At 41.4% G+C, this 24,401-nt stretch overlaps 1 protein-coding gene across 5 annotated transcripts in view; it reads left to right on the top strand.

Moving 5' to 3' along the window:
- Nucleotides 1-75: 75 nt before the first annotated feature.
- Nucleotides 76-24,401, top strand: part of gtf2ird1 (GTF2I repeat domain containing 1) — a 41,767-nt gene continuing 17,441 nt past the window's right edge. For 4 of the 5 annotated variants that reach the window (XM_078172323.1, XM_078172321.1, XM_078172322.1 and 1 more), the window contains exons 1-9: nucleotides 76-324; nucleotides 7,549-7,678; nucleotides 8,001-8,142; nucleotides 10,371-10,547; nucleotides 10,782-10,965; nucleotides 13,378-13,697; nucleotides 16,180-16,275; nucleotides 18,860-18,943; nucleotides 19,661-19,844. In XM_078172323.1, coding sequence (XP_078028449.1) covers nucleotides 7,553-7,678; nucleotides 8,001-8,142; nucleotides 10,371-10,547; nucleotides 10,782-10,965; nucleotides 13,378-13,697; nucleotides 16,180-16,275; nucleotides 18,860-18,943; nucleotides 19,661-19,844 — 1,313 coding nt within the window. In that variant the 5' untranslated portion in view covers nucleotides 76-324; nucleotides 7,549-7,552. Of the gene's footprint in view, nucleotides 325-481; nucleotides 594-7,548; nucleotides 7,679-8,000; nucleotides 8,143-10,370; nucleotides 10,548-10,781; nucleotides 10,966-13,377; nucleotides 13,698-16,179; nucleotides 16,276-18,859; nucleotides 18,944-19,660; nucleotides 19,845-24,401 lie in introns of those variants that run through there. The other variant, XM_078172320.1, reaches the window with a different exon arrangement.

The following is a 24,401-nucleotide window of genomic DNA, read 5'->3' as shown; positions in this document are numbered from 1 at the left end:
TAGATGCTGTTGTTGAGTTGGGCTGGGATTAGCAGGAGGCGAATGAGTTTCAATTTTACTGGATTACAGAACAAAGAAAGGGGAAAGGGACACCCTGCTCTGTTAAGGGAAAAAGACAAATAAACTAAGAAAAAATACACAAATAATAGAGAGTAAAACGTGCGGTCGGAGTCCACATTGTGATGTGGCGGATTACGATGTTTTAGCAGACGGCACAGCTTCATTGTGGATGGGAATTGTGAGCGTTTCTGATGGATTAAAACGGGGGAATAAACCTATTCCGGGATTGACAGCAGCAACAAGGCTATTTAATCGCTAATTAAGGTGAGATTTCGCCGTCCCTTTTAATATTCATGAGCAGTTATATAGTTTGCTGTCGTGGAGCGTGTTGCTTTTCGTTACTGTACATTTAGAAATTACAGATTATAACCTAATTTCAGGACTGGGGGAGGAGATGAAAGGAAAGTGCTAGCGCTAGCTAGCAAAAGGGCTAACGCTACAGAGCTAACGAGTGTAAGCTAGCTAGTTAGCTCGCCCGAACGTTATTATGATACCGTTAGCTAATGAGCCAGCGTTGATTAGTTAGACACACGGTAAGTAGTGAAGAAAGGTTGCTGTTAGTTAGCGGTTAAGTCAGCCTACAGGGGACTTCTCCCTGTAACCTTGCGAGTGGAGTGCTAGCCTTTATTTACGATTAGGATACAGCGTCTGTCTGCTTGCTAAATTATCCCCCCCATATATTGCTATCACTGATAAGGTTACCGAGCTAGTACAACAAAGCCAGCTAGCTAACGTAGCGAGTGTAAAGGAGAAGGGAAACAAGACGTTTGAACTTCAGCGAAACAGTTTAAATACAGAAAGATTTAACCGACAGTCTCGCTGAGTTAATTTCCAGCCGTGTTTGACCGTATAAAGCTGCAATAAACTCAAACAATGGGTTGCTAATTGCCTTATCGTTAATTACAATCTTGTATTGAGAGTAGCACGGTTGGCGGAGTGTTTGTTAAACTACAAAACAGACAACAATTTCGATAAGGCGAAGTGTTTGTTGTGTGTCACAGTGACTCCAGACAGCGTTAGTTAGAGTGCTGTTTTCTTCCCATTTTGCTCCCAGCTGTCTGCCTGTACTTGGTACAAGAAGCGTCAAAGTTTATAAAAAGCTGACTGAGATAAAACTTTGTCAGCTGCAACTGTCTGCCGGATTGAATCCACAAGACACGGAGAGAAATAAGACGGATTTGTACACACGCTCATTTCCTTTACAAGAACAGACCCAGACTGTATTTATTGCACCCTGGTCTCATATCCTGTAGTTTGGAGCTTTCTCTCCTGGGTCCAGCTTTTCAAAGTAATTCCTCTCCTCTCTCATGTGATGTGAACTTAATAGTAGTTCTCCTGGCAGCATTTCCCAGCACAAGAAACTCTCAGCACAACTCCTGGCCCTGCTCGTACCTTAAAATATCTTCTGTGAATACAGCAACAGGCCAGCTCAATTCAGAGTATGGCAGTTTAAAGTTACCTTGTTTGTAATCATCCTGAGTAAAATAAATCAGCTGTTATTCTGAATATTTGTTACTCTGATGAGTTAATTAACAAGCTCAAGTATTATGGCCATGCTGACCTGTTATAAAGCCATTGAATTGCTGCTATATAAACACAAAACCCTTAAAACACAGCATTTTGTTTTAAGTATTGTCAGCAGATGAAAAGGAAAATGTGTAAAAGCACTATATGTTACTGTATTTTCAATTGTAAAATAATAACCATGCAGTGCTCAAAGGATAACTGGTTGTGCATGATTCATCCTATTAACTGCAAATGCCATGCACAATATCGCCATCCATTATGTTGCTTTAATTTCGTCAAATCCAGTCCTTTGTTGGAGGATTGATATGAATTGGATTTTCACAAAGCTGATGTCTGTTGTCCTTTGTTCGCCACTGAATCCTGCCTGGCACCGGAGCAGTTAAAAATCATAACATCACCGATGACATTCCCAAAAGGCCACGGCCTCGGGCACAGGGTGTAAACAAAGGGATTATGTTGTTGTATGCTGTAATGATAAGTTAGATAGTAGCTGTCAAACCACACCCTGGCTTACTGTAAATTGCTGGTACGTCAAAATTGCAGTTGTGCCTTTTTCTTCCTTGAAGAAATTAACTGTCACGCATTATTTGATTAGTGAAATGCCAGATGTGTAGTTGAGACTGATGCTCATTTTGCTCCAAGAGTCATTCAGTTACTAACTTATTTTAGCCCACTGAATATCGAACAAGCAGCAAACCTCTGAAACAAAACATCTGTCCCAAGGATCCTTTGTACCTGTGTAATTCTCTCATATAATCCCACCTAATTCAACATACTCTCAGGTGTGTTGGCGTGTACCAACTACACTTAATCAACATTGCCTTTGAAACTCTTATTAGTTATCTTCCACCTGTTATCAGTCAGATTTTTAACCTTTATCGAACATACTGCAGAGTGCAAGTTTAACCAGTTGGGCCAGTCGGGCGTAGTTGACTCCATCCTAAAAACGACACGCTGACCCAAATCCATGGCACCATGCAGCACATAAACAAATTAACATGTGGACCAACAGCATGACAAATAACACAGACAGACTCATACGTCACATAGCTCGCCTTGGCTGAATCCACCTGATAATGTGATATACTGCCAACACATCAAAAGATTAAATGAAAGGTACCCTGTGGAGTTACCTTGTCAACACACAGAGTTCCTGTTTATATTCAGTGCTCCTCACCAAAGGACACTGTGTGTATCCTTGAGGGTGAATAAAACATGTTGAATGCATGTCATTCCTCATGAAAAACTAGCAATGCCGTTTCTTGGCAGCTCACCGCCACCTGTAGATCAGAGGAATAGTGTGAAACCATTGGCAGTGATGCGTACTGTATCACCTGAAAGCTCGTGTGTCCTCATTCACATGCTCAAGATTAAAACAAACACTCCTCAGAGTACATCTAAAGCCTACAGCTGCTCCACTACTTGCTACTGTTTGACAATCAGCTGATAGGGAGTTAACATTACAAGGCACAGTCTGATGGAGTGCAGCCATTTATTTTGTGTCATGGCATCACTTGATTTTAGTTTTGCCCTGCCCAACTTCAACCTGAGCAGAGGTCTGTAATTATCAGGAATAAGTGAAAACGCTTGTGTAGGTGCGCAGGGCGTTTAAAGTCCCATTAAACTTTCTGGAATACTGTCACATCTTGTTAAACCATTCGTAGGCAATGCTGACCTTGTGTGTTACCACATCATCATGCTTTCAAGTAGGGCTGGTCAGTGTATCGATATTATATTGTATTGGGATATGAGAGTGGATGTCGTCTTTTGTCTTTGTCTGGTTTTAAAGGCTGCATTACAGTAAGGTGATGTCATTTTCTAAACTTACCAGACGCTTCTAGCTGCTTTTTTATTTGCCTTTACCCTCTTAGTCATCATATCCACATTACTGACGATTATTTATCAGAAATGTAATTGTGTAAATATTTCATGAAAGCACCAGTAGTCAGCCCTAGAATATCGTTGCAATGTTGATATCGAGGGATTTGGTAAAAAATGTTTTGATATTTGATTTTCTCCATATCGCTCAGCACTTCTTGTTTGACATAAATGTTTGTTAATCCAAAACACAGACTTGAGAGAGTAACAGATGCCTCACGAATCAGGCCAGCAGACTTTAATTTTCGTAATTTGACTATGTAAGCCAAGTTACAGGTTTACTACTAACTTAGAGAAGAGTACAGACATGTAAAGTTGGTGTAAATGCTGAAAAACAATGGCTTAATTAAAAGCTCTGGTTAATGCTACTGCGAATACACCTTCATGTGGTGATGTTTAGCCCTTTTTTTAGAACCCCAAAGAAGAAAGAAAACTGACATAGAGCTGTCGTAGACACAAAATATTCATCGGTCACCTTGGCTGACTTGTGTAGATATTGACATTATTTAGATTTGCAGCCAAAGTACCCCTCTGTCAGTAAACATCTTCATCGCATTACAGCCCCTTTTTTGGTCTTCTTAAAAAGGTTTTATGCAGTTTGTGGGCAAATTTAAATTCACTTAGAGGTTAGCTCCAAATGGCCCTCCGGCAGTTTGCCCAGGATTTTAAGATGCAGGAAAGCCCCTGCAAGAGGCATACATCGTAGTAAGACATCAGTCGATATGTTTAAAAAAAAGTGGAAGGTTTTTTTAGTTTGTTGGCTACTGCTAATCATCTTTTTAGCAGTTTTCGAATCATACGTCAATGGGTTTTTTTCCTTTACCCTTAAGATTGCCTCTTTACATGATACTGAACTCTGTTTGAAAGACAGAAACTAAAGCACAAAGTCCGTACAAGTTCCAAAACCTGTAGCTCCCACTAAAAAGGATTGCTGGCAGATTTTTGTGGGCTCAGAGAATAAGTGAGCTTTTGTCAAAGTGATGGTTTCGATGAAATCACAGTGAATAGTGTTGGCAAGTCCACAAAGTTTGCGTCATTCACTATCAGCAGAGCTGCAGCAGGATTTGCATCTCAGAATCTTGGGTTTTCTTTTCCTTCATCTGTATAGTACACTCATGGTTGGTTGCCTTATTTTTTTTTTTTAATGTTGTCCCACATTGAACTGTTCAATATTCACAGAGCACCCATAACATGACCGTGACACTGTGCTTGTGCTTCCTCTTGCACAGCAATTGACATGGCATTATCCCGAGCCTACGCTTATCCCCACCTTTCTCCTCCTCGCTACTTTCCTTTGCCTTTTAAATATGTGAGGGAAAGAGGCCATCTATTTCGAGGCTGTAATAATTTAGGAAGGGGCTAATGTTTGCTGTGGCCTCAGGGGAGGCAGATTTAGATGGCCAACAGACTTGGCACGTTCAGACTGGTGCAGCTGAACCCCACCACACCCACCCTCCTCTTTTCTCTCCCTGCCTCTGTCTATCTCTCTCTACCTCTCTGTCCTCTCTCTATTGAGTCAGTGGTTTGGGCTTGCCAGAGGCTAGTATAATGGTTCCCAGTGTCTGGAGAGATTAAAGGCCAGAGCTGCATTGTTCAAATGCCCCGAGATTAGTTTCCAAGGAGACGGGTTTCAGTTGCCATGAGAACATAGTGCCTGGCTTTAGCCGAGCAGTTTTTCTTTAACAATTCCTATGTGTTTGCCTCTTTACTTTAATTTCCATTGTCTGTCTTGTTATTTGGAGTTGAGGTGATTTTGTTTTTTAAAGGAAGCGTCTGTTTAAATGTATCACACAGTTGCACCATGGTACTCTACGTGCAGTGATGGAAACTTAAGGCGTTATCTTGGTATCTCTTTTTCCTGCACCATCTGTCAAGGAGAGAAAGTGCATTAGAAAGTGGCTTGTATGACATCATGCGAGTGCTCTAATTAGCCCCAAATGACAAAGGCAAACCATAACTTGCGAATACAAATTCATTTGGCTTTTAGCCATGCTAGCGGAGTGGCTCTAGGGATGTCCTTGTTGGTCGGTCGGCCACTTTGGCCCAGACATGAATATCTTAGTTTGGATCACTATTGTTGAGCCTGCGACTTTTTCTCCAACACCACCAGCAGCTCAAAGTTTTTCACTCATCCAGTGAAATATCTCAATATCTACCTGATGGATTGGTACAAAATTTTGCACAGACATTTATGGTTTACAGATGATGAATCCTAATGACTTTGTAGATCCTCTGACTTTCCTCTAGTGCCACTATAAATGTATGTTCAAACCAGAAGCTTCCAAAGAGGCAAAGTCTCTCGCGGACGCCCAAGAAGCACGACTGTGTGGCGGCTTTGGTCGCTCTAGTCGCTCATCACATGAATCATTCGAACGTTCGATTGTGCTTGTCAATTTAAAGGAGCCGCAAAGCAGACTACTGTAATAAACTTTTCGATATCCATTGTCGGAACAAGTGTGCTGTAGGAACTAAAGTTACATGGCTTGTTCTCTGGGACCCGCTTCATCGAAGCATGTCAGCATTCCGATTGGTTGTTGCCGAAATGCATCTGAGCTCATTACCATAAAGTTAAACGAGTTTTAACTCCCCTCCGGACCGCTCCGGTCGCTTTGGTCGGCCAAGACGCGCGGCTGACGACCAGGTCGCCCAAGTCGCCGGGCTCGCATTGAAAATGAATGACTTCCGCCGTTTTGGAAGCTCTGGTCGCTGTTGGTTTGAACGTATAGTAAGGCTGACATTTGTGGTTTTGAATGAAATGTCACAACAGCTTCTGAATGGACTGCCATGAAACTTTGGTCACACATTTGCATCTTCTTCAGGATTAATTAAAAACTCACATTTGTCCAATACTCTGGTTTATGACCAAATACCTTCGCAGAATGTCCAGGCTGTGCCCTATTTTGGGGGATAGGAAGCCAAAGATCATATTTTATATTTTTGTCAATGCAGTTTAAAGTGTGTGGATTATATTTTAGCGTGTCTGCATGCATTTATTACTTGTTAAACAAACATCTGCTATGTAGACATGTCTAATGGTTGTTTTGCGACCTTGCATGAACCTGAGCATTCAGGATAACTTAATAAATTAATGTTGATCGGCATCATGTCCCTTCCAAGTGGATAAATGACCCAACACAGTGGCCGGATATTGCTAATCTGGACATCAGTATTTGATTGAATCACTGTTGTTTGTAAAAACCAACCTCATAACAGCCAGCCGTTTGATCCAGGCTGATATTTAGCTGGAGACGACAGTCATGCTGCTATACTGTATGACTGTAGTGACTGCAGCAGCCTTAGACTCAGCTAATGTTCACTGTCACCAGCACAATTTAGTAATTTACCACACTGACAGTGAATATTGGGTATATTAAGTGCCTCAGATTTCATTGTGAAAGCCTTGATTAACCCGCTACACACCAGCTTGTCTGCATTTCCTTGTTTCTCTCCTTATGTCACAGTGCGTTTTTCCCCCCAAAAGGCAACAAGGAGTTGGCCATGGCATGATACCTACACAGCAACTCTTCGGTTTGCCTCATTATTTTCAACCGCTTTGTTTTCATTAGAAATTTGGAGGCATGTTTCAACCTCCTCTGTGCACACGGTTGATGTTAAGATGTAATCCTGGATTGTTTTCCTCCAAAAGTGGGCGTGGAGATGAGAGCCTACTCTGGATTATGTGTTGCTGGTCTGATGTATTATATGCTAATTATCAGTATGTTAACATTTTTGATGGTGAGCATGTTAACATAATGTTGTAAGCATTTAACTGTGCCTAAATAAAGCCTCACAGAGCTGTTAATATAGCTGTAGAATCTATCTCGTTAGGATATGAAATATGCACCCTAGGTGAGAAAAAGCGTCTCCCCTTTCTCACTTGATTCATCTCCCAGCCTCCAGTCTCAGATCGATACCCTGAATGCACGCTTATATTTGCTTAAAGTCAAACCAAGTGATGTCAGCAGAAACTGCTTTGAATGCAGGTCACTGCTGCATGTGTACATGAATGCATGCTCACGTACAGAGTTTGTCTGTGTCGCACCGTGGCTTCCTGCCTAAACTGTATTCATCTGGTCCCCACAGAGGCATGGCTCAGATGAGGAAGCTGGCATGCGATGGCATCAGGACAAACTCCCGGGGCGACCCACAGGCCCCGCTGGTGTCAGCCAGACAGGAGATCCTCACCAGCCTGGTGTCTGCCCTCGACTCAGTGGTATGTTCCAGATCAAGTCTCACACAATGTCATTTCATTGGAGATCTTATTCAATCTGTGGCGTCAAGGTTATTAACTGCTCTTAGCAAATAACTGAAAACCCCCATTGAAACATGTTAATAAACATCTACATTGCGTTTCTGTAGCAGTTTTATGAAACTCATAATATGCACGATCCTGTGAGAGTATCTGAGGGCTGAATTAAGTATCTTGTTCCATCTCAAGAGAATCAGAATAGCTCTTAACAAACTCTTGAGTTGCACGTCCTCCTCAGAGTTTATGGTAATGACTTATGAGTAAATGATGCCTCTTTGTTTTGCAGTGCATGGCGATGTCTAAGCTCAATGCTGAGGTGGCGTGTGTCACCGTGCACGAAGACAGTGTGATTGCTGTCGGCACAGATAAGGGCAGAGTGTTTCTCAACTCCAGGAGGGAAATCCAAACAGACTTCTACAAGTTCTGCCGTAAGTTCTGCTCTCCTGCGTGTGTAATTGCAAATGCTGTTTTCTATTATTCCCTCTTGACAGAGCATTGATCAGTCTCTTTATAGCTACGGCTGTGAGGCACTTACATAAAAATGCACTCGTGTCAGACCTCTCCCTGTAGGATTGTACAGTTTTGCGATCGCACAAATGCAGATTCAGCCAAAAGCTTCAATAACTGCAGCACCTCGTGGGTTTTCTCAATGTCAGATCACTTCGGCAGGAAACAAAGTAGTTACAGTTTCACACATTTTATCACACTTTGTTCAATAAAAAGATATATTCACTAACTGTCTTGTCACATCTCATTTGGCAAAACCTTTCGATGTGTTACGTTTGCAAAATAACTCAATCACTGAATTGCTCATAACGCTCAAACAGTTAGCGTGTCAGAGGCTTGTTTAGGAGGAGATAGGTGTAAGTTAATGTTGCAATACTTGTCACTAATAGAGGTTCAAATTAAGGTAAATGGAGTGCATTTACACAGCACTTTTCTGCCGTAATGGACACAGCACTTTACAATTGGCCTCTCAATCCCTCATTTACATACACACTCACACACTGATGGCGACAGAGCTGCCTTGTGAGAAAATATGTCAGTATACTTCTCATCCAAATTGTAGGGCCTTCATTTCCTATAAACAAACTAGTATGCAAGTTTGTAAGATGAGCCATATTTCAGGAATCAACACAGGGACATTTAGTCCCAGCTGTTGACCTTGAAAGCAAAAGTAAAACAGCAAATAACCTCCTCAGACTCAACAATGTTTCCCAGCTAATAACCCGAATTTGAGGGGTTGTGACCTCCCATTGTGCAGTTTAATCTTATCAGGCTGGTTATTCAAGGTGAAATGAGTTTTTCCTGCCACTTACATGGAACAGTAGCTTCACTTTGTTTTGTCTAGTAAAGAAATAGAATAGACATAAACCGTTTGTTTAGGTATGTTTGAGGTAGTTGGTATTCAGCAACAACAAATGATGAGTGTTTGAACTGAGTGACTTAATCTTGCCTTCCTAATCACCAGTTGTTTGAGAAGCTTTACATTTATCCTGACACACTGTCAGACAAAAAAGTCATTCATATTACATGGCACCATTTTTCAAAATGTGGTATTTATCATTTTTTTGGAACCAGATATTCAATCTTCTTTTTTTCTTGTTTTATTTGGCACCCTTAAAGGAGCTGTATGTGGCATTCAGAGAATATCTATGATTCAGAAACCCCTTTTACGCTGCCTGATCAAGGCGGGAATATTGTTCCGCCTCCTCGGCATGCTGTGTATAGGGTACGATTGCAGAATAGGAGGACAGAGCGGTCTTGCATTTCAGCTGCCACAGGAGGTTGTAATAGCACCAAAACAGTGTCTCTATAAACAGGACAGCTGGCACAAAGGGACCACGGGCAGGACATGTGCGACATTTTGACAGTGCGTATGTGTGCGAACCACTGCAGGAGAAAAAGTAGCTGTTAGCAGTTAGCGGCTAACTCAAAGAAGAAGAACAGTGGACGTCGATGTCTGCAAATTGGGAAAACAATGAGATTTTGGAGCTCCTTACACTCTAAGCAGAGGACAAGATCAGCTGCCATATAACAGAGACAGTAAATAATTATTATTGCCATCTTTTGCCATTTGTTATTATTTATAAAGTGCTGCTGACGCTGTTGTCTTACATGTCACGTCCGTCACGCCTCTCTTTATTCCACGATGCTGGTGTGCTGTCTAAAATCACACACTGAAGCGGGATGATGCTGCCGTCATTTGGTTCTGTGTAAATAAGCAAAGGCAGCATAAAGAAGGGACTTGATAACAGCCCTATAGCGCAATCTCTGTGATATCAGAGGTAACAGTGGTATGGGTGCAGTGCAGAGTTGTGGTGAAGAGCTAGCCAGTGGGATACACTCATAGGGACTCACATGCACCAAGGAGAATGTGGCCAGCATGGCTACCACAACAGGCCACACAGAAGCTGCCATTACTCAACTATATCTTTGCATAACAAATACTGGTTTGCTGCTATATAAATGAATGAATGTCACATACAGCTACTTCAAAGTCAAAGAACTGACTTCGTTAAGGAAAAACAATCGTAAAAAGAAAGTTAAATTTACTTTCTTCAGACTCATATTTTGTTCGATTTGGACCTACAAGCATCTGAAATGTTCTTTTGCACTTGTTATCTCTAATCTTGTTTTTGTTATTTGGCTTTAGGGGGGCCATGTCTGCAGAATCTGACCACAGCAAACGCCCATACCAAAGACCAGGAAGGCGATCTCAGCAAACCGAGTAAAGATGGTGAGCACGGGAAACCGAGAGCTCCATCGGATGCTCAGTCCAACATCTTTGTTCTGAGGAAGATGGTGGAGGAAGTCTTCACTGTACTCTACAGTAAGGATTTACCAAGTGCAGCATGTTTTCTTCAGTAGTTATTTTTAATGCCATACAACTCTTATCTTAACTGTGAAACCCTATTCATAACAAAAACATAAATGACCAAAGCAAAGATTTATCCTTAGTTAGTTGTAATTCTAGTTATCCAAAAGCAGAACAGAAGCGTTTTCGTTTAGGTTTTATTCTGTACTACATTGCCATTGTGCTCACACTACCTCGTGCAATGTGCAGGTGAGGCTGTTGGGAAGAGCAGCCTGGTCCCTGTGCCTTATGAGTGGATCCAGAAGGACCCCAGCTGTGTGGTGGCCCACGGTTTGCCTGAGGGAGTCACCCTGAAGAAGCCCTCTGAGTATGATACCAAGACACTGATGAAGATTCTGGAGCAGAGCCACCGCATCCAGTTCACAGTAAAAAGGTGCATCTGCGAAGTCAAAATCTGTTGTCTGTTACTGTCTAACACACTGCTGTGGGGGATAACAGACTGCTGTTTGAACGCTCGCATCAGATTATGAAACCAGCTGTTTCACATCTGATCACACCAAAATGGAAAAAAGGAAGTTTGGCATTTCAACTTAGCCTCTAATGCTTTCCAGAGATAGATGCTTGTGTATGGCTGAAAGCACATAGCTGTCCTGGCATCTATTGGAGCTAGTTATTGGTAGCAGACAGGCTGTAGTGCATTAGTGAAGGATAGACAGGGTTTTAATTCAGCTGTGGAAAAACACTCTCTCAGGTTACATGTTAGTCTCTCTCCAGAACATGTTTGGAGTAAGATTTATGTTGATGTCGGGGGTGCCAATGCAGATTGATCCAGCCAAAAAAAAAAACACCTTTCAATTGAACAAGAATTTTTTCACACAGTGCGGATGTCTGTCTGAACAAAGCCTAGCTACTGGTTCTTGTTGTAGGACTTCAGGTTAAGTCAACATTTATTTGAGAGGTCAGCTCAGTCACTCAGCTTATAAACAGATCATAATGAACAGGTGACAGCAAGGACAGGAGCGGGAATGTCATGCAGGGACAGTCTATGTTGACTTTGAACCTGTTGACAGCCAAAATGCTCTGATTATAGTATGTAGTTGTGGGGAGGGTACTGGTATGATTGCAATATACATTTAAGTCAGGCTGATCAAGGTCATGAGCCCAGTATGTGTTTACCAATACAAAGTGAACACCCCATATAAACTTACAGGGTTAGGTTAGGTTACCCAGGAAGATACACTAATCCTGAAGGCTGTAAAAATGTGAATTCACCCAAGCAGTTTTTGTTTCGTTAGCTCTAATTATTCTATTAAGCTGTTGTAACCAACATGTCAGTGTCACAGAATTTGTTTTGATAAACATTCAAGTGGAGAAAGAAAAGCACCACTGACATGGCGTCAGTGAGTGATGCAGTAAGATGACAGGATAGTCTGTAGTAATATCCTACTTATTCGTGGTGTATTTTATGAACCTTAAAATACAAGGTTATTGTCTACCAGCAGTCCTTGGGGACCGTCTTGCCACCCTTTCCTCTTCAGCAGGAAATGGCAGCACACCGAGCTTCAGAGAGCCGGGTGATGGGAACGTGTGGGCGGGCGGACAGGTGTTAGATCTATGCAGAGCACATCATGGGCAGTATGATCATGTCCAAAACACAAGTTCACTCTCAGCAGTTTTTTTGACATGAGAAAAAACAAAACCAGTAGGCCTTAAGTCACCCTCTTGCATCTACATCCTGGCATCTAGGGCAGTAGGGCTCCATCTGATTGGCCAAATGTGAGGGGTGTGCCATATCATCTCGTTCACAATCATACAGGTATTATTTTTGATATATGAAAAATTAGTATCGTGATACTAAAAGAGGAGCAGCTTCAGCAGTGTGGAATAAACTGGCATCCTGAATGTTTTATGAACAGCCCCGGACTTCTCAGACTCTTTTAGTGACTTACCGCTCAGAGGGAACTCATTCAGCGGCTCCTCTGGCAGCAGCACAGCGTCTCTCCCTCTCCTCTCTCACCGTGCGCACACAGGAGTCTGTGTCGTCAAGTGATTTTGTCATAAACCTTTGGTAATGTAAACCTAGGTGATGCTCGCAGCTCGACAAAAAGCTCCATCCATCCTGTGATAGTTGTGGTAACATAACAGCCTGTCACAGGTTACTGCGTGATGATTAGAGGAGAAATGGCAGAGCATAAAGGTCCAGGTGGGAAAATACCAAAGTTTCCCTTCAATGTGAACCCTGCCTTGAAAACACTAAATGCTCTGCAGCTATCAAGTAATTAGATTACTCACATATTTTTTCAGTTTCAGTTTTGCCTTCTCTGATTTGTAGCAGAGTGTAAAGACTCTCCTCTCAGTGTTTGCACCATTAAGAACTGTCACATGCCTTGCCCAGAAAAAACTGAGGGTTTACTGTGTCATCATTTGCATAAGGAAAGCTGAATATGAACAACCTAAAAATACATGCAACACAGTGTAAATGTTGTTAAGATAGAGACTTAAACTTGTGTTTGGTCCGTTTGCCACTTTATCTTGAAGAAGCACATGACGAGAGGAAGAGAGAACAACCGTAGAATCGAAGGCAAAGGTGAAGAGCTGAAATACCAAATAAACACATCATCTCATTTCATTTATCGTTTAGCTACTTTCTCTAAAGGTTATCAAGGCGATGTCATAATGGAGCAGATCCATTCGCCCTCCTCAAAAAGAGCTGTTTCTGCAGCAAATGTTGGTGTAAGCCAAGAGGCAATTGGCAGGCAATACAGTTTACAAAACACTTGATGTCTTGCTGTGATGTATGTGACCCTCCAAATGGCTTTCCTCTTGATTTTGTGTCTGTGTACAGGCCAGCAGAAGATTTGTCTCGAGAAGCCAAATCCAGCACTGATGTCAATCACAACTCTTCCACCACCGTCATAACACCGAGCAGCCACGGCCCAGGGAAGACTACTGCCCAGGTAGTCACATCATCAAGTCCCGCCACTTCCAGCAACTCTGTCCTGTCTAACTTCCTGTACGGCATGCCCATGTCCTCCAAACCTCACCCGGATGGCAAGTTGGATTTCAAGCCCATGTCGCTCCTCAACCTGGGCAAGGACAGGCTGGCCAACTGGACAGTAGGGACAGACAAGATAAGCACGTCTGTCAAGGACTGTGCAAACAATGGTAAGATGTCCGTGTGTGGAGGGAAGGGCTGCACAATTATGGCCAAAATGATGATCACGATTATCGAGATCATGATTACTTATAGCAATTATTCATTGATTTTAGGGGCAAAGGATTTTTTATTGTACTTTCACATTTAAATAAACAGAGGACTGCTTTCGCTCCATGTTGTGCTACATTCCTGCTGAGGTACAAATGTACTAGTGTATTGTACTCATGTATGTTCACGGTGCTGTGGCGCTCTATGCAGCATCATTCTGGATATTTGAGTTGATGCACAGGGATTTATTGAGGTAACTTCAGCAGCAGTATTTGTCTTGGCCTCGTTCATTCAGATTGTGGTGTTTTCTTAAGGTTGTTTAACAAGTACGTTGTGCTGTGTCGCAGAGCAGACACAAGTTTCATGTACTTTAAATCCGAAATACTTCCACACAGCAGATGATGGTGGATGATGAACAGATGATTTTCATTTTGCCCGTCTGCAGTCACAACATTCAGGAAAAATGTTCTCAGGCTGCTGCTGCAGGGTGCATGCATAGCGGCATGACAGCTCTTCAAAAGTGAAGGCTGGCTGTTAGTTCAGGAGGCGATTAATTTGATATGAAGCAGAGAGGAGCACACATGTTGAACATCAGTATCGCAGTCGATCGTGTCCATTTAGTTGAGGGAATTCCAAAATCATGATCCTGATTAATGTTGGAATAATTGTGCAACCCTTGTGAAGGGTGAGTTTCAACCATGGATGTAAAGAGAGTTGGATACAGCAGTGGTTTTCAAACTTTTTGAGTTTAAAATTACATCAAAACATTAATAACACATCCATTAAACAGGAAATAATGTAATCTAATGTGATGTGTCACGCACTTCTAATTCCCACGTGTGAACGGTGACAAATAAGTTCCTTGTGAGGGTTTTTTTAATTAAATCAAATTAGATTCTTTTTTTTTAGGTTGAGTTTGCTTCTTTATCAGGAAATGGGTGCGCACAACATACTGATACAGTCAAATAACAATTCATTCATAACTTTTGGTATAGGCCCAGTTGAATATTGTAATAATACTGTGTGGTTATCACGAAATCCCATGGCACACCTGGGTTTGCATCACAGCACACCATTCGAGAACCACTGGGATACAGTGTGGGAGGCCGGCCCTGTTCATTCCTATGAAAGTCTCTCAGTGGTTCATGAAGCCAAAAACATTCGACTTTCTGGTATAAACTCACCCGCATCCTCACTAGAGCAAGTACACTTAACTTTAACCCCTCCTCCCACCTGCTCAGTCTAGGGTTCACGTGAATGACAGTTGGAAAATCATTTTAGATTTGGCTATTAGTGAATTTTTCAACTTTTAGTACACAGTGATTTAAATAAAAGTTGTTTAAATGTTTGTACTGGGAAGATGATGTACCTCAAAAATCCGCTGACTTGGACACATCTCTCGCGGGGCAGCAGGCAAAGCACAGCACCTCAGACGTCCCTCTCCCCAGCAACACTTTCCAGTTCCTCCTGGGGGACCCCAAAGCGTTCCTAGGCCAGATGAGATATGTAATCCCTCCAGCGTGTTCTGGGTTTACCCCAGGGCCTCCTACCAGTGGGACGTGCCTGGAATGCTCAGGAAGCACCCTGATCAGATGCCCAAACCACCTCAACTGACCCCTTTCAACATGAAGGAGCAGCAGCTCTACTCCGAGCTCCCCCCGGATGTCTGAGCTCCTTACTCTATCTCTAAGGCTGAGCCCAGCCACCCCACGGAGATAACTTATTTTGGCCACTTGTTTCAGCGACCTCATTCTTTGGCATTCCTTTCATTTGAAATGAAATGAAATGAAATGAAAAAAAAATGTTCTTGTGTACAGTTCTCTTTATACATTCATGGTTCTAACAGTGTTATATGATGTTTCGGGTGGGTGTTCCACAGTCGCAGCATTAACAGAGCAGAACAGCCAGAGCTTGACTGCCAGCTGCAGAACATTGGCTCCTTCTCAAACAATATTGGGTGAATTTCAGAAGATCCCTTTTGTGAATAGGCAAAATTCAAGATTGACATAACATTCACAATGATGATCATAATGATAATGAAAAGCAAAATCTCTGTATTAAAAAAATGTATTTCAGACTAAGTGCTTTATCCTTCGCCTCCGGTGTGCCTGGAAAAGTGTTAAATTTGCTGTGTGCTTTGAAGTCTGATTATTATACTGCTCATTATTTCATCCAAAGCAGCACTTTACTTTTATAGCACATATTCTTGTTATACTCATATCTCTAAATGAGTCATTTAACACAGAGCCACCAGTAGTTGGGTAGGTAAGTCAGGTTGTTTACCTACTGTTTATTTGAAGTGCTCCAATAAAAGTCAAGACTCTAAAATGTAGAAAAACACATAATTTAGTCAAACTAAAAAAGTAATTACCGAACATCTAGTGAACATCTCTGACTGCAAGTGAACTGATCTGAACATATTCATTCATCTTACATTTTCAGATGAGACGACACGACTACCTGGTGAGCAAGGTCAGAGCCCTCCCGGCATCCACATCTCCAAGAGGCTACTCTTCTCCATCGTGCATGAAAAGTCAGGTATGGTTTAACGTATAACCAACAAGCTATGTCAATATCACACATTACTGTCAGCAGCTGGCCTCATTTAAATGCATAACACTGGTTTATTGTTTTTCAAAGAGGCGTCAGACAGACTGAGCAAGTTTACCCCTCGTAACATCCTTTGTCTCAGGCAACAATTATATATTTGGATATGTAAATGAGCAACAACAATAACCTGTGAGTCAGATTTATCAACTGACAGAATACTTTGTACTCGCTTTGAAAGCCAACATTGAAGAGCAGCCTTTCAATCATATTTAAAGATGTGAAAGATTTTAACTGCGCAAACCTTGATGTTCTGAATACTGCTGGCAGATTTCCTCTCAGTTAGCTTTAACGTTAAATGTCACTGCTTCACTGACATTGTATTACACTGGACAAGACCAAACGCTGGACAAGACTTTATATGCAACCAGAAAGTTGCAATTAACTTTCATGCTATGTCATAACAGCCACGGCTACGGCTAAACTCTGATTTTAGGAGTTAAGCCATGGTCACATTTCCTCACCAACGCTGCCACAGGGTAGCACCCACCTGGCACTCAAAGCAGACATGTCCTTAATTATAACAGTCAACATGAACGGAAAAATTAGCTACAGAGACTAAACCTATTTTTTGTACCAGGCTGTAAACATGTTTATTTCTGCTGTAAAGTTGGGCATTTTAATGTGGTTGCCTTTGGGGTTTGACTCACTTTTGTAGCCAGCCTCAAGTGGCCATTTGGGGAACTGCAGTTTTTTTTTTTTTTTTTTTTTTAAAGATATTTTTTTGGGCATTTTTTTGCCTTTAATGGATAGGACAGTTGAGTGTGAAAGGGGGAGAGAGAGAGAAGGGGGATGACATGCAGCAAAGGGCCACAGGCTGGACTCGAACCCGGGCCGCTGCGGCAACAGCCTTGTACATGGGGCACCTGCTCTACCACTAAGCACTTCTATGTGTGTGTCGGGGTTTTGTTTTTTTTTTTTTTGTTTTTTTGGAAACCTTTACTGTGATTAGAAATAATTAGGGATGTCCCGATCCGATATTTGGATCAGTATCGGCCGCCGATATTAGCAAAAAATGTGCATCGACATCGGATCAGACTGCATGGAAAAATGCAGATCCAAGAACTCCGATCCAGTTTTTCATGGCACTGACACTACAAAAATAACTGAAAAGGAAAGGCTGCATTGTTTGTTAAATGTCAACAATGTCTCCTGGTGTTAATCTATTTTTTATTTATTAGGGGGCCAAAGCACAAGTGTGTGGAGTCTTGCTGCTATTTTAATTTCAATGTTAAGACATTTTAAAGATTTCTTGTGTTGATTTATTTTCTATTTATTAAGGGGCCAAAGCAGCCAAAGCAAACCAGCTATATTTTTTATTTAATGTTAATGTTCAAGTTTAAAGTTTGTTTATTTAATCCTGTTCACAATAAACAGGTCAGTTTCTCATACCAACTGTTGTGGATCATTCTCACTAACCGGATTAAGTAGTTGTTCTTGTTAGAGTAATATCGCTTGATCAAACCTTTTCTAACATGACTGACATGACATGACTACGCGCTTGGATCAAATCAGTATCAGTATCGGCTAAAACTCAAGGCTGTAATATCGGTATCGGATCGGAAGTAAAAAAGCTGGATCGGGACATCCCTAGAAATAATAGCTCTGTGGGTTAGACTTCATATTGATGGACCCTCCACTTTACATCTTGTATTTGAATCCACACAAAACATTAAGAAATTAGTGACCTTTTACAGGTGCTAGTAGGAGGATTTTGTGTCCCTCGGGCATCTTTATATTTACAGACATGAGAAAGGTATCGATCTATTGTCAACAAGCATTTCCGAAAATGAGGCACTGTTCCTTTAAAAAGTGTGCCATGAGATTTTAAGTCTAGATAATCTTAAATGTGACAGTTTCAGTTTGATACGGTGGTTAATATCTTTGAGATCAGCTTTGATGTCGGCTGTTAAGTATCAGGAAACTGCTGTGCAGAAAGACTTGTTTGATGTTGATTATAAACTGTGACACCAACATAGTTTGTCCACCATGGACCGTTTACAAGTTTATTTTTTTAACTGTTAAGCTCACACATTTTGCAGAGTGTCAGCAGCAGGATCAGCCTCAAAGATTCAGCATCAGTTGGGCTGTAATATGTTGTCAAAATCTATTTATTCTAAATAATGATAGAAGTTCAAATCTGCCATCCCAGAGGAGGATTTTGTGCATTTTGTTCCACGTCTTCGCCTGTGTTCTCCTCTGTCTCCTGTGTGCTGCTTGGATTTACAAGTTCATACAGTAGCCAAGCATTGTTTACTGAACAAAGGCTAAACTATACTAAACCTTAACCATTAAGGGCTAAGCTACTAAGATGTCAAGAGTAATCCTATAAGAAGATTGTACTTATTTCCCAAGTTGACATTGAGTAGATGAAGAAGATTAATTTCAGATCTTTGGCGCTCCAGTGAAGGAAAGCTCATTTGAATGTTAAAGCTCCAATAGACTTTAATCAAAGAAGGCTGTTTCTGTGTCACTGTATGTAAAGCATTGACACGAGTTGGTTCTTTCCTCGCAGAAAAATGGGATTCTTTCATTCGGGAAACTGAGGACATCAACACGTTGAGGGAATGTGTTCAGATCTTGTTCAACAGCAGATATGGTAAGGAAAGCCTCTCACTTTGCATTTTTAATTTTATTTGGGCATCAGTATCACATATAAGGCAGCGATTTGCAAAGGTATCCCTGCCTCCTCAAGCAATTCTTCATGCACAGTGATGATTCTGTGCGTATCTACGGATGTTGATGGATTGGGGTCAGTGCTTTGGTTTGATCATCTTTTCCTACACAAGACATGTATTTGTGGGCACAGTACGCTGCTAATTCCTACAAAAAATGAGCTCAACCAGAGGAAATATACAGATGATTACAAGTTTACTTCTGGAAATATTTGCATTGTTTTGCCACTTATTTAAAGCATTCAAAAGGTGCTTGTAAGCAGTCCAACTGCACTTATTCAGTGGATACTTAGTGTCTATTATGAGCAGTGTCTACAAATTAAGGAGGAAAAAGCATTCCCACATTCTAGCTCATGGGATCTGTTTTCAGATTTATTTCTATCCAAGCCCACAGCACCGATTATCATTCCCTTAAAGTTTAATTTCTCATTTAGTTGGAATGTCTTCACTTCTCCAAACCTTTACATGGGGTGTGCATTCCACCGGAGGCTGCTTCTCCTTGTGCAAATTAATGTTTGTCGAGTAACAAATACATAAAGATAAATGAACCACAATTGCTGTACTCATAGTTGAGGTAATATTTAAGTAGCGTCACATTGGTTTTCTTAAACATGTGGTTGCTTATTGTTTTGTCTCCCCAGCTGAGGCCCTGGGTCTAGATCACATGGTGCCTGTCCCCTACCGCAAAATAGCCTGTGACCCAGGGGCCGTGGAGATCATTGGCATTCCTGACCAGATCCCCTTCAAGAGACCCTGCACGTATGGAGTTCCCAAGCTCAAACGCATCCTGGACGAGCGCCATGGAATCCGCTTCATTGTCAAACGGTAACCGGTGCTTTTAAGGTTCCACATTCTGCTAAATTTCAGGTTCATGCTTGTATTTTGGGTTTTATTTACCACTTCATTTTAGTCCCTGTCTCTTTAAGCCACCTTCTCAAAAAAGCCAAGTCTTCTCTGATTGGTCAGTGTTTCTAGTTCTACCACATTTGCACTATTGGTGATTGCAGCTGAAGGAATGATTGTAACGACAGTGAGGTAGCACTTTAGACCGTTTCACTGGAACTGCATTGCCAGACGCTTGATGTCAGGTGTACTTGCTGTCAGATGATGTCATTCACAAATCAGTCTAACAGGAAATACAAAGGGACCCATTTGAAGTGTTTATGTTTGTTTGGGCACATAGCTTTTATTTAGCCTTTTTTTTTAGTGCAGAGTATGCGCAGAAAAGCCACGCTGACTCAGGGCTCCTCCACCCTGGGTTCGAACCAGGAACCCTTTTGCTGTGAGGCGACAATGCTAACCACTGTACCACTGTGCTGTCAGAAAGCTGTGTTACCTTTATTATGAGGCTCAAATATGTTTTGCAGCTCCAGACAGATTTTGTTTTCCTTTTCTGGCCAAAAAAGGCTCTTTTGATGGTAAAGGTTGCCGACCCCTGATCTAAGCAGACAGCAGAAGGGGAGTAAATTATCTTTGAAGCAACAAGAACAGGCGGGCTGAGCCAGCAAACACGTTCCTTATTCCAAAAAAATATGGTATCCATTTTGTCCATCTTGCATTGAACTCATCATTTCTCAGTCTAAGTAAGAAAGTCAGTGTTTCCATCTTATGAATCCCTTTGATGATTTCAAGCCAGCTATCTACAGCAGGCAGATCGACTTGTAGCCATTTACAAGTGATTGCTTTTTTTTGCCACTACTTTGAATATTTTTAATAGGTATCTGTCATTTCCTGTTATTCCTTCTGGCAGGTCACCCAAATAAAGTGACAGGCATGTCAGTGGGATCGGCAGCCCAAGAATATCCTGCATGACTCCTCAGATATTACCCCAAAACAATTATATCTTTAAGCAGGTCCAAAAAATGTGATGGTTATACGCCTCGTCACCCCCATACTTGCTCTCACATTTATGGTCTGTAGATATGAGATATGTTTTGAATTAAATGTTTATGTTTCAAGTTTAAAACAGTCTATAAAGTATGGTCGTGACATCACAACTTCACAGAAGTCCTGACAGCTTGTTTAATGCCACAGTTTCTGAAAACTGTGCACATTTCTCTGTGGGTTGAGAGCTTTGGTACTTTCACAGTATTTATATAGCACCTACACAAGCTTTATATTAAAACAGTCATGGAAAATCAAATCAAATCAATTTTTACAATATGGAAAGTGCTATTTTAGAATGTTGTCAGCACGATATACCTTTTTAGGCAAATATAATTCTTTGGGATGAATTTAAAGTATTAGGCTGGTGTAATTCACAGAGTAGATTTTCAAGGAACCATTCGCTTCCATGTCTAATTAAGTCTAATTTAGTCACTGATTGCCGATTTACCCACTTGGCACTTCATTACCATCCACAAAACTAAAGTATGGAATTGTCTCAGAAACTTTTATTTCAAAAAGATTTTTAATAAGCAGCCACCAAGCGAGCCAGCCTATACCATCTGTCTGTTAAACGTCTGTTTCTTCAGCACAGTACGTCCCGCTGACTGGTAAACCATTTCCATTCATGTCCCAAATGACTTTCCCTTTCCAGCATATTGTGCTAACGGCTGCTCTTCCATCCATTTGTTTAAGCTAATTTAAATGAGCCACCATGCCTTGTTTGAGATAACACATCTTTTAACGAATCCTGCAGGCAGCTCATTAGTGCTAATAGAATTAGGAAAGATTGAAAATGTGATTAATTCAGAATTACATCACATTCCCATTGTCATTGAGAGATGTTCCAGATGCAGGCCCTGATGTTCTTTTTTGGCATGTTCTCTGTTGACAGACTGCGTTCATTTTTAAACTAACTGATCATTTATTATGACGGTTGGCTGCTTTAACTGGAACCAAAATTTTGTTCTCATTTAGAGCTGTAGCCTTGCTATTGATTATGCTCAGATAATATCACGTCATAAAAACCTAATTTTAAATCCATGTTGTGGGCAGTTCAATTTCATAATTAAAGGCAAATAGATCAACATTTACTGGCTTTTTTTTTTTAATAATAAAAATCCCATAACCACACTGGAGGAGTGTGCTCAAGGGAAGATGATGTGGTTGGCGAGTTGGTCAAATAATCTGGTCCAGAGAGAAATATCTCAACAGCAATAAATGGATTAAATTTGGCATGATTGTGGTCACCAAAGGATGAATCTTACTGACTTTGGTGATCCCCTGACTTTTTATTAAAGTAGTTTCAGAATTCCCACTTTTCCAGCACTTTATGTCATCAAAAGATCCCTTAACATTTGTGAAACAATCCTAAAGAGTAAGGCTGGCATTATTGTTAGAGTAAACACAACCTTGGGCACTTGATACTATGACTTAGGGCAAACACTCTTCTCGGGCTGCCATAGTTTGACTGCCCCTAAATATATTACTAGAGAGCGAGCGTTCGGCTGCCATGCTAGAGTTAAGGGATGTGGGCCAACCTGTTGCCTTGCTGTCCCAGCACTGATCTGAAGGTTGTCACTTAGTCAGCTTCCTCTCCATGGTCCACACTGCGTAGCGTCGGTACTCCATTAGCAGTTTATTAGTAGACATTATATGTCTATGATTTAATACGCAGACAATAACTTAGAACAAAACTTGAACACTCTGAAATCTCTCATCAACTGCGCTTCCCCACCTGGTCCGAATCATCTCTGTTAAGCCCCTTCCCACTGCATAAAAAACCCAACGACACCCACTAACATCTGGCTTTTTAATGTAATGGGAAAGGTCCAAATCAACACTTGTACATGAGTCAAATGACTGCACTTGTCACAGATACAGTATGTATCAGCTCCGGCTCCGATCGGCATTGATGGAAACGCAACACCCAAATGGACAGGCTAATTTTAGCCCCTTAACCAGCAAAATGCAATGACACACCACCACAAAATGCCATCCATCTCCACCCAAGCAGCGCTCAAACATTGATCCAGATTAGTTCGTAACGAGTTTGAAAGAGAGACTGAATAAGTACGAGATATAGAAGTAGAAGTTGAAGTTTTCACAGGCTTTCATGCTGCTTTCTACTGTTTATTTACCTGTTTGCCAGCCTGTCCATGACGTCGAATATGACACACCCAAAACACACACACACACACACACACACACACACACACACACACAGAAAGTCATACTCGTCTGCTGCAGAGCTGTGTACACAGCTCTGGTCTACTGGTAATGGGAAAGGAGTCTATAGCCTCTTTTTAGTGGGTTTACTCGTCTTAATTTTGGTGGAAAAGAGATAATAAATACTTTGGCACGCCCCCTTTCAAACTAAAACAGCCTCTACCCCTAGGTAAGTCCAACCCACCCAGCCTCACAGCCATGCAGGACAGCCAATAAGGAGACCTTGAACCATGCAGGATTGTTAGTGTGCCATGACATTATTGTATATTTTTCTTAATGTTAGCAAATCCCATGAAAAGACCAAAATGAGCATCGTGTTATTCTGTCCCTCAGTACTTTACGACATCCCTATTCTGTCTGTGTCACTCAACCCCAAGCCTGTTCGTTCCTACTGAAGATATAAATCTTTCAAAACAACACAAATATATACTTTCCACTTTTAAAGGCTCACTAATTTCCTCAAACAGCTGGACACAGTAGATTTTAGCAAAAGTTACCCAAACAACAGTAAATAGTGTATTTGTCTGGAACTATTTTTGGCATCACATTAGTCCACATTTGGTGCTCTCGAGAGTATTCACAGCAGGTGGACGGTGTATGTGGGACTGAATTAAAAATAAACGACTGCGCCCATGTTCATTGTTATGAAGGTACATGTCACCCAGAAAAACTCTGAGCTCTGTGCTCCCGTGTCAGGCTTTGGATCCACAAAAACATATCATTAGTAGGATCAAGTCATTGTTGGTGTGGATAATTTTGTGGAATTTGTTCAAGAAGAACAAGAACAGTAGAAGAACAATATAGAAATCACCGGCCCTCAGACCAAACTTCAAATGTTTTACTTTTTTATATTTTACTGGTAAAGAACCAATAACAGCAGTGTTGTTTCTCAGTGTGTTTTGCCTCTAGTGTTATGAGCTTTGTGTAATGGCTGTAGAGCGTAGTCTTGCTCAGCAGTGACCCCAATATAAAATTAGGTCATCTGGCTCCAAAGGGAACCTTCAGTATTTTTCAACTTGGACCCTTCTTTCCCATGTTTTTGTGTATAAGCCTTAAAAGGAAACAAGAATTTTTTAAATTGGTTCAGTATTGGGTGAGAGCGCTGCAGCTGGAGCATAGAGCTGTAGGCAGTAAATCGGGTTGTAATACAGTCTTTGTGGCAGCAGCAGACTGTCACTGTACTTCCAATAAAAGTGCTTGTTTTTGCCACTGACAGGCTCGGATTGTCATCAGAGGAGTCCCACAGAGAAATTAAGAGAAATACGTAGA

This window comes from Epinephelus lanceolatus, chromosome 11 (genome assembly GCF_041903045.1).
Source record: "Epinephelus lanceolatus isolate andai-2023 chromosome 11, ASM4190304v1, whole genome shotgun sequence".
NCBI classification, from domain to species: domain Eukaryota; kingdom Metazoa; phylum Chordata; class Actinopteri; order Perciformes; family Serranidae; genus Epinephelus; species Epinephelus lanceolatus.
The sequence above is the reverse complement of the archived record's forward strand: the minus strand, read 5'-3'. Positions and strand labels throughout refer to the sequence as shown.